The following is an 11067-nucleotide window of genomic DNA, read 5'->3' as shown; positions in this document are numbered from 1 at the left end:
AAAAAAAAAAAAAAAAAAAAAAAAAAAGATATGGTCTTCAAGAACCCACTGGATTTAAAGGCAGGTACTACCTGTACACACAGTATCCACATTCCCCACAGTGTGATTTATAGTGGAGAAAACTGCGCTTTTTAAAGGCTCCTTTAGACTAAGAAGCAGAATGGGTTTACCATCTCAACGGAGTGAACTGAGGATTGAGTGAGAGTGACAGGTGCTGGTCTGTGGCTGCCTGGCAGAGGGGAGCTCTCTCTTTATTCAAATGTCAGCTACAGGTCAAGAACTGAGATAGAATCTGCAGCTGTTCCCAGAAACCCACTCAGCCTAGAACTGCCTACAGCAGTACATCACAGACCCTCAGGAAGTTCCAGAAAACAGCATCTTACACGAAGGCACAATGCAGACCAGCCAAAAATAGGATCCCAGAAAAGTACCCTGGAAATGGCTAAACTCTAGGGATGGATCCCTGATGACCTGGCTGCCTATCTCAGCAAGTTGCTTAAACAGTATCCGGAAAAGATGAGCCCTGGGTAAAAATGCTCTGTTATTCTATGAAATATACATATATATTTATTTCACACCCTTTTGGTCAGAGAGTAAAAAGACCTATGTTTGAGATGCAAATAAAGAGTACTTCTTATTGGGTAACCTAATTAACCACAAGAGGCCACAGAAGAAGATATGGTATGCCAAGCACTGGGACTTCCCAATTTTCAGGGAGCTCATGAGACAGAATAAGACCAAAATAAGTTTTCTCAAGACAAAGGAAGATGAACCTCACTAGGAATTAGTAGTGCTGCCAAAGAAAAACATATTGCATTTATGATGTTTCCAATTTAAAAGTAAACTTTTTTAACTCATTAAAAATAGAAGCTACTTTTGCCCCTTTGGGTAATTCGAGTCACTTAGCAAACTAGTACCTGCTTATAGTAATTGATATTCTAGTGTATATCGACAATAAGTTTTCAATGGTGAGCAGTACCCTTCTGGCCACTGAAAGTTAAAACAGTTTTCCAAAACTCCTTCTTACAAAGCTGGTAAAGTACATCGACTTAGGTCAGCATACTACAGGGGAGCACCTGTCCTGGAAATGTACCCCAAAAGGCACTGCACCTGGCGTTTAGATTAAGAAGTTGATATTCCAAGGGGATCAAGATAAAAACAAGAACTGAGGGCTTCCCTGGTGGCTCAGTGGTTGAGAGTCCGCCTGCTGATGCAGGGGACGCGGGTTCGTGCCCCGGTCCGGGAAGATCCCACATGCCACGGAGCGGCTGGGCCCGTGAGCCATGGCCGCTGAGCCTGCGCGTCCGGAGCCTAAATTCTAATGTTATTGGCAAACTCCACAGAGGTTCAAAGATGAAAGGTAACTAGGATGAAGACACCAAGATCCAGACTCGACTGACACCAGAGGAAGAACTTAGGCAATATTTCACTACATCAGAAGCCCCCATCAGGGTTGGGTAACTTGAAGAAGGCAAGATAGGCAAATTCTCATGATCTGATATAAAGGTTTCCAGGAACAAGCAGCCACTTTGGTGGTTACAGATTTTGTTGGAGGTACAGATTAGGCAACAGGCAGCCTGACAAGCATCCATCTGCCCCCTAGTCTCCCAAAATGGGAGTAGCATTTGGGGAACAAGGGAGAGGCAAACTTTGGCAATAGGCCGACAAGAGTTTAAAAGGATCCCAGGCTGAATCTATCCTTGGCATGACTGTGAACCCAGGGCTCTCTTCCTCCTCCACCCCGACCCTGCCCAGCACCAAGGCTATAGTAAATAGGATGGCTTCAACATGGCATGGCTTCCAGAAATCACTGATCCATGTATGAATTAGTTGGATGTATGGAATATGCCTTAAAGATAAGTATGATACTTCAGGCATACTCATTTAAGTCCTTAGTTTGGCCTCTATCAGTTAGAGGGGGTTATCAATTCATCAGTTCCTAAGCATTCTTTAAGCACTAAGCTAAATGTACTTAATACCAGATGGATGGTGAATGTCAAGAGAAATAGTCCTATATCCTTGAGAAGCATACATATCCTGTTGAGGAAATGATGCATACATGAATCTAACTTCTAGAAAAAAATTCAAAGACAATATGGTATCAGTGCCACACTGTGTACATAAGAACTGGAAGTTCCTGAGTAAGAGAAAGGAGAGAAAATAAGGAGGTCCCTGCCTCACAGTAGATATGGTTATCAATATGCATTCAAATCTAGGCCAAAACTTCAACGTTGAAGAAGGTAGAGAAAAACACACCAAGTTGATTGCATGAACATTTGCAAAAGTTCGTAAACTCCAATTCAGTGGTAAGAGCTCAGAAAAGTCTAACTCCTGTTATAGTTTCATAATGACAGCACCATACTTGGCCTCACAAAATTCAACTGCTTCAGAGGAGATAAAAATATGACTCAGATAAACAGACCTAGTTTCCTTGCTAGGTTTGAATGCATAATTTCAGTAGACAAATTTCTTATGATTTTTGACCCCGAACCAAAGTTATTCATTGGCTTCAGTTTCTTAGATTCCCAAGTCGCTTAGATTTTTATACATATATATATATTAGAGCTATTTTATATGTCATAATGACATTGCAAAGTGGGGAGAAGAAAGGTAATTTTCTACCCTAATTTATCTCCCACACTTATTTACCTGTTTAGCCTCTTACTCTGCCTAGCCACCTAATCATAAACTCACATCAGATTTTTATCGCAGATAAAGTTGGATAGGCTAAAAGAGAACCTACTGAAACCTAGCAGGGAAAAAGAAAATAATCACATGTTCAACAGAAAATAAGCCACATAGGCAAAATTCTTGAATATGTCCAATTGCATATACAGTAGAAAAGTTACATGAAAACAATGCTGTTTCTCTTACCCAGCAGTTAGAAAGAGCCACTGTTGCTAGCAAGCTATAGAAAGCTAGGACTCCGTTTACCACCACAAGTGCCCAAAATGGCTTAGAGGACTCAGGAGACCGGGGAGCTGGACAAAGATGTTTCTCTGAAAAACAGAATAGATTAGATTAAATGATATGGGAATGGTACTTGGGTACATTTCCTTCCTTCTTCCTAGAGGAGAATGTGAGAGGAATCAAAATATGCAAAGTATCACTGGCTTAAGAGGTGTAGACTTCCTCGTTGGTCTGTCCTCTTTGGGAGTTAGCCAACCCCACCACTGATCATGACCTAGTTTTCAAGACTGCAGTTGAAAACCACTACTTGAGAGTGGACACTGGTCGAGCCGTGCGTTACCTTTCACATGGATAATGGTCCCATTACTCTTCTCATTGTCTATGTAAGGAGGAGGATACAGAACTTCGATTTTGCAGAAATAAATATCCGTTTGGTTAACGTACAAATCCTGGAGGTAGAATGTCACTGTTTCGTTGCCCAAGTTCACAGTGCAGTTGAATTCCTTATTTGTAGACTGAAGTGACTTGGAGTGATTTCCATTCACAGCACAGACCTCCACAGCACTATCTACTCCCTTATAAAGGGATGCCCGGAACTCCTTCGAGAAGAGGTTGTAGGTATACTTGCAGCTGAGGTTGACCTCATTGTTGTTTACCACAAGCATGGGCGACTGATTCACCAAAATCTTGTTTTCTGGATGGGGAAAAAATCATTTGCTTAGAACAAGAATATAAGGACTTTTTTTCTGAAGTCAAGATATATTAGTTAACAAAATAAACAGATCTCCAGCAAAGGATTTCTCTTGGTAGATGAAGATGCAGGAGCTCTTTGGATGATAGTTATCCTGAGAGTTTACATTTTGATATTATTTTCATCCTCCTTTGAATGGAACAGTGGAGTATGTTTTCACCTGGAAGGCAGAACGTGGCCTTCTGTTGGCATTGAACATCACAGCTATGCATTTGGAATTTTTGAATCTGTGCTGAGGTTCCTATCATGTTAATCATGCTCAATTAATTTTCTAATTGAGTGTTTTACTTGGAAATGGCTTTTAACACCTGACATAAACAAATAGATTTGTATTTTAAGTTGTGATTCAGCCTTTTGTGAAGGAATTTAAATGTTTTGAAACATTTTGACTTTTTTTATTGGCTGTTCCAAGAGTAGGATAAAGAGGTAAGAAAAATGTAATCCAAAGAATTTAATTTATCCTCCATAGCAAATTCTGAAAACAGCCTTGTCAGGAAGTTTGCATATTTGTTTCTTTAAATCACAGAAGATGGAAGAGGCCCAAGAGGCCCACAAGAGTTCTTTCTCTAGCCCATCTTCTACCTTTATGCTATCCTAGTAAAGGATCAAAGAATCTGGAGACCACCTAGTTCAATCTCTTCACTTTTAAAGCAAAGAACCCGAAATCTGCATGATGGAAGAGAACATATCTATTCTATCCTGTTTTTTTCCCACTATACCCCATTCCCTAGCACATGACAATATATTCCCTTTTCTTGTAGTGACTGTGCGAGGCCTAGAAACATTGGATGGTCTGTCTAATATCACTGAGCAGATGGTGAGCAAAGCAAGGACTAAAACCCAAGTAAACTACAACCACCTGAGCAATGGGCCACTTAAGCACTGAGAATCGACTTTGCAACCAACACTCTCCAAAATTTCTTTAAAACAATAAATCACTTTGTGTCTTTGATTAAAAATTCAATACAAACAAAAAACATTTTTACTATTGTTTTTAGGTATACTAACAATTGTCTGCCTGTTCACATTTTTTTTAAGGGTTATTTGAAGCAATACCCCCCATACCCATACTAAAGGTTCAAATAATCTATTAAAATGAAATTTACAATTTAACCTGGATTTGAATCCATGTACTCAAATATTTTGTTTTTGCTTTGGAGAAAACGGAGCTGCATAGAACTAAATCACTAATGGCTTTTCATCTTTTACATAGTTCTCAATGCTAGCTGTATATCAAGAACCTGTGCCTAGGTCCCATTCCCAAAAATTCTGATTTAACTGGTCTATGCTGGTGGAGAGAGGGATCGATTCTTTTCATTTTTTTTATAACAACTTATTAAGATATAATTCATGTACCATAAAGCTCACCCTTTTTTTAAAGTTCACCCTTTTAAAGTAATCTTTAAAAGTTCAGTGGCTTAGGCTTCCCTGGTGGCGCAGTGGTTGAGAGTCCGCCTGCCGATGCAGGGGACGCGGGTTCGTGCCCAGGTCCAGGAAGATCTCACATGCCGCGGAGCGGCTGGGCCCGTGAGCCATGGCCGCTGAGCCTGCGCTCCACAACGGGAGAGGCCACCAAAATAAAGTTCAGTGGCTTTTTATTACATTCACAAAGCTGTGAACGGATCACCACTCTCTGATTCCAGAATATTTCATTACCCGCCAAAAGAATCCCATACCCATTAGCAGCCCCCTCCCCATTCCTTCTTTTTTCCAGCCCCTGGCAATCACGAATCTATTTTCTACCTCTATGGATTTGCCTATTCTGGACATTTCATATAAATGGGATCATCAATATGTTGCCTTTTTTTTTTTAACATCTTCATTGGAGTATAATTGCTTTACAATGGTGTGCTAGTTTCTGCTTTATAACAAAGTGAATCAGCTATACACATACATATATTCCCATATCTCCTCCCTCTTGCATCTCTCTCCCTCCCACCCTTCCTATCCCAACCTTCTAGGTGGTCACAAAGCACCAAGCTGATCTCCCTACGCTATGCGGCTGCTTCCCACTAGCTATCGGTTTTACATTTGGTAGTGTACATATATATGTACATGCCACTCTCTCACTTTGTCCCAGCTTACCCTTACCCCTCCCCGTGTCCTCAAGTCCTTTCTCTAGTAGGTCTGAGTCTTTATTCCCATGCTGCCCCTAGGTTCTTCATGACCTTTTCTTTTTTTAGATTCCATATATATGCGTTAGCATACAGAATTTGTTTTTCGCTTTCTGACTTACTTCACTCTGTATGACAGACTCTAGGTCCACCCACCTCACTACAAATAACTCAATTTCACTTCTTTTTATGGCTGAGTAATATTCCATTGTATATATGTGCCATATCTTCTTTATCCATTCATCTGTCAGTGGACACTTAGGTTGCTTCCATGTCCTGGCTATTGTAAATAGAGCTGCAATGAACATTGTGGTACATGACTCTTTTAGAATTATGGTTTTCTCAGGGTATATGCCCAGTAGTGGGATTGCTGGGTCGTATGGTAGTTCTATTTTTAGTTTTTTGTTGCCTTTTGTATCTAGCTTCTTTCACTTAGCAGAATGTTGTCAAGGTTCATCTATGTTGTAAATGTATCAGAACTTCATTCCTTTTCATGGCCAAATAATATCCCATTGTATGGATATACCACATTTTGTTTCTTCATTCATTAGTTGCTTTCACTTGTTGGCTATTGTGAATAATGCTGCTATGAATATTCATGTACAAGTTTTTTTTTTTTTTTTTTTTTTTTTTTTTGCGGTACGCGGGCCTCTCACTGTTGTGGCCTCTACCGTTGCGGAGCACAGGCTCCGGACGCGCAGGCTCAGCGGCCATGGCTCATGGGCCTACCCGCTCCGCGGCATGTGGGATCTTCCCGGACCGGGGCACGAACCCGTGTGCCCTGCATCGGCAGGCGGACTCTCAACCACTGCGCCACCAGGGAAGCCTCATGTACAAGTTTTTGTGTGGACGAATGTTCTCAATTCTCTTGGGTGTACACCTGGAGTGGCATTGCTGGGTCATTATGGTAACTTTGTATTTAACTTGTTAAGGAACTGCCAAACTGCTTCCTAAAACAACTGCACCATTTTACAGCCCCACCAGCAGTGTATAAGGGTTCCAATTTCTCCACATCCTTGCCAACACTTGTTGTTGTCCATCTTTTTTATTATAGCCATCCTAGAGTTATGAAGTGGTATCTCATTGTGGTTTGATTTGCATTTCCCTAATGATTTGAGCATTTTTTTCATGTACTTATTAGCTATTTGTATATCCTTTTTAGAGAAATGTCTATTTAGATCATTTGCCCACTTACCTGGGTTGTCTCGTTAGTGTTGAGTTATCAGAGTTCTTTACATATTTTTGATACAAGTTCCTTATCAAGATATGTGATTTGCAAATATTTTCTCCTATTTTATATGTCACGTTTGGCATTGGTTTAACAATTCCCCTGGTTGATTCTAATATTCAGTCAGGGTTGAAAACCACTATAGCCTAACAGAGTTCTCAAGCTGACAGCATATTAAAGTCATCTGGAAACTTTAAAAACCCTTGATTCCCAGGCCAATTAAATCAGAATCTTTGGGTGTAGGACCCAGACATCAATATTTTTAAAGTTTCTCAGAGATTCTAATTTGCAGTCAAGTTTGCGAAGCAGTGGCTTAACAGTTGAAACTCACTTTTAATCCTCAATTCATAGGCTTCCACTAGCATTTCCAATCTCATTTCCTCGAACCCAAACCCTCCCCATTAGCCAGATCATTTAGGGCCACACTGTAAGTACTCATCTCTCTGTACTTTGTGCACCGACTCCACGGCCTACAATGTCTCTCCCTTCTCAGGTCTCAAAATGACTACTCCCTGTTCTACATTTTGAACACCTCTTGTTTCATAGGCTTCCATTTGTTTAACTTTTGATTTGTGTGTATTTCCTCTACACCCCTAGTTTCCAAGTCCCTTTTGAGCAAGGACAAGGGGTTATGCTTCTTTGCATGATACTGTGCAAACAATAGCATCTCATTAAATAATAAGTGAAAGATGGTGATCAGACTGTACCATTCTTAGCAGCAGCTAGCTCTGCCTAGCATCTCATTAAGTCCTCATTCAAAATCTGTCTCAACAACAACTTTAGCTTCATTTATTATTCATTATAACAAATACTCTCTAAAAGCACTGAAAAGTAAACACGTAAAGACTCAAAAAGTTCAGCCTGTCTTGATAGGAAAATCCAACTCATTTTCTGTTTTGTTGTGTCTTGCTTGGCCTTTTTCTGTGCTTACTGAGCAAGAATCACTGGGTCAGTTCTGATTGGAAGAGCCAAGCCCAGCAAGAAATGCCAACATCTGCGTTCCTTTTCAGCTTAGGTATCTGTGTTTCTGCCTATTGAGGACTCCAAGAAGTGTGTTTCTATTATTAATTACTTGAATTCTGTTCTAATGGGCATTCAAATTCTTCCTGATCTTCCTTTGAGAGCTGATGCAAGAAAAAAGATGAGAATAGGACTCCTTTGCAGGGATTTTTAAAAAGCGGGGAGGGGAAGCATGGGCAAGGACACTGAGTAAGGCTGAAGAGAAATCCTGGACGGTTGCTCAGTTTGGCCTCCTTCTCCCAGCACCCACAGCAAGCTGGAGAGGGAGGGGGGCCAGAGAAGCTCAAGCATCTACACTCCAGTAGTTTGCTTAGTGCCTCTTGCATAACTCAGGGTGAGACACCGTCCCAAGAGGCACTGGGAGAGAGAAATTGATTGCCCAAAGGTAAGCAGGGCTCAGTGACTATCCCTGGGCAGCTCACAATCTGGTGGGAGAAGAAAGATACAAAAACAGACAGCAACTTTAAAAAGAGTGGCAGAGTGATCTGCAAGTGTTTGTGAGGGCAACTGGGGAACCAACTAAGGATTCCTGGGGGAGGTGACTGCTGACCTGAGGCTTATAAGGATTATGCACACATTGATTCAACAGGTTTTTATGAAGTAAAAGTTATCCTAGCTAAGATGAGTCTTTGTGTTAGGGGGTGCGGGGGAGGTAGGAGAATGTGTGTTGGGGTAGGGGTGAGGTAGGCGACTGTGGGGGAGATAAAGACAAAGAGAAAAAAAAGAATAGTCTAGGCAGAGCAGATGAGGAGGGAAGAAAGAGTATGGCAGGTGTTGGGAATTGCACCTACCCGAATTTGCTGGACCTGAGTTGTAAAAGACAGGACTGGCAAGGTAAGCATAGTTCATAGGTTGGACTCTCTCCTGCAGGTAATGAGGAACTTCTGAAGGATTTTAAACAGAAGAGTCATACATACAACTTTTCATTTTATACAGATCCCTTTAGCACAAAGGTGGAAGGTGAACTTGAAGAGAACAAGAGTGAAAACGTGGAGACCAGTTAGGATGCAATTGTAGTAGTCTAGGCAAGAGGTGATAAGGGTCTGAACTATGGTTAGAAAGAGGTGGATGAACTCAAGAAATATTTCCTGACGGAAGTTGGCAGAACTCAGCATGGGTTTAGATGTGATGAGTGAGGGAGTTAAAAATGCTGTCCTCGGGCCACACAGACCAACCAGTAAGTAACACACTGTGTTCCTTTTGCCTCTGTCTTTTCTTCATTCATGACATGACCTGAGCAGACAGCTCAGAAACTGAGGTGAACTTTGGACATCTGGGCTGTGAAGAAGACATTCTTCCAGCCTAGGGGATCCTTGCAAAGAAAAAGGAAATAACCTCAAAGATTCCTGGGCACATAGTTGACTCCCTGGAGCTTAGTCACTGTTTGCTGTTTTTCAGAAGAGGGAGAAGCAGTGGTCTTCCTCTGCTTTCCTTCACAGAGCATATGATATAATGAGATAACTGGAAGATAGATTTCCCTTCTGTTCATGATGGGGCCTCCAAATTCAAACCTCAGCATTGTTAAAACGGATCACATTTCTCCTGAGCCCATTCTCCCTCGGCACTACAAAGTGAGAAAATTCTTAGGGAAGAGAAATCTGAGGTCCTAGGATCTAGGCTGGCTGTTACCTATTCAATATTCCCCTGGTTGATGGCCTATCCAACAAGGGAAGGAAAGTTGAGCAAGGGAAGGAAACGTCACTTCCTGTGTGACCCTATGTACTAATATTTTGCTGGGAAATGGGAAAGAGCTTGAAAAATATTGGTTACATGGTCATTTGAGGGAAAAGAGATGTCCAATTTATCTGTCAAGGTTTACTTTCCTCCCTCTTCTATGTCAGCACAGATCATTTTAAAATTAGGTACCATGCTTGAAGCATCAATAGTTCTCTTAATATGTGCTTGGGGCTTCCCTGGTGGCGCAGTGCTTGAGAGTCCGCCTGCCGATGCAGGAGACGCGGGTTCGTGCCCCGTTTTGGGAGGATCCCACATGCCGCGGAGCGGCTGGGCCCGTGAGCCATGGCCGCTGGGGCCTGCGCGTCCGGAGCCTGTGCTCCGCAAATGGGAGAGGCCACGACAGTGAGAGGCCCGCATAACGCAAGAAAAAAAAAAAAAAAAAATATGTGCTTGTGTGTGACAACAGCCTCCTAGCTGGGGGTTCAACTTGAATTCAAGTTTGACTGATAGAACCTCTTGTTTTTTAACATGTATCTCCTCATAGTACTTGCTTCCACCTTGATTCATGTCAGTCATTCAGAGAAAGCTAAGTGAGAAGCCATCTCATAGGACTTCAAAATCCACATCTGCTTTGGAGAGACACTAAGGGAAGGAAATTCACTCTGGGTGGTAGGAAACGATAATCAATTGCTCTAAGTGACATTGAATATTTGTGATCATTATGACTTCCCATAGAAACAGTCATTCTGATTGCTCTTATTTTTTCTTAAAAATGGAGCATGTGTGAAAATGCATACCCCTTCCTCTGCGAGAGTAAAGTAATAACATGGATCAGTGAAAGCAACAAATAACCAGAACACCAAATGACATTTGGCTTTGATATGTATTTTGGTTCTCTGAGTTTCAGGGAATCTACAGTACTTAAATGATTTAAGGACATATTGTAAAATTTAAGGACATACCTAGACTCAGAAGAAGCAACAAGAGAAATATTTAGCTTCCCCATACTAACTTCTGTTTGATTCCTTTTTGCTTTCCAGTTAGTGCTAGGAGTGGGAAGCATCCTTCTCATGTTAATTTTTTTCTTAGTGGACCTACCCCTTTCCCTGTAAATATTCAGTTTTCCCTCTTGTGAGTAGTTAGGCAAGGTCTGCCTAGGTCAAACCTACTAGGTTAAAAGAGAGACATTGTCAATCTATCAGTTGTATTCGCTTCTGGTGTCAAAAGATTGGCTTGACTGACATGGCTCTAATTGAATTGGCAAAGTTGTTTTGATGATGAATTTTAGTGCTTTGCTTTTCAAAGCCTTTCCTAGCAGCTAAACTAGCTAAAGGTGTGGAGACAGGAAGCCTTAACCTCAAACCTCT

At 41.4% G+C, this 11067-nt stretch overlaps 1 protein-coding gene across 1 annotated transcript in view; it reads right to left on the bottom strand.

The window, feature by feature from the left end:
- Positions 1-11067, bottom strand: part of CD28 (CD28 molecule) — a 28971-nt gene that overhangs the window by 3474 nt on the left and 14430 nt on the right. The window contains exons 2-3 of the mRNA XM_007454884.1: positions 3251-3604; positions 2875-2999 (exon numbers count right to left, since the gene is read on the bottom strand). Coding sequence (XP_007454946.1) covers positions 2875-2999; positions 3251-3604 — 479 coding nt within the window. The remainder of the gene's footprint in view (positions 1-2874; positions 3000-3250; positions 3605-11067) is intronic.

This window comes from Lipotes vexillifer, unplaced genomic scaffold (assembly GCF_000442215.2).
Source record: "Lipotes vexillifer unplaced genomic scaffold, Lipotes_vexillifer_v1.1 scaffold313, whole genome shotgun sequence".
Classification (NCBI taxonomy): Eukaryota; Metazoa; Chordata; class Mammalia; order Artiodactyla; family Lipotidae; genus Lipotes; species Lipotes vexillifer.
The sequence above is the reverse complement of the archived record's forward strand: the minus strand, read 5'-3'. Positions and strand labels throughout refer to the sequence as shown.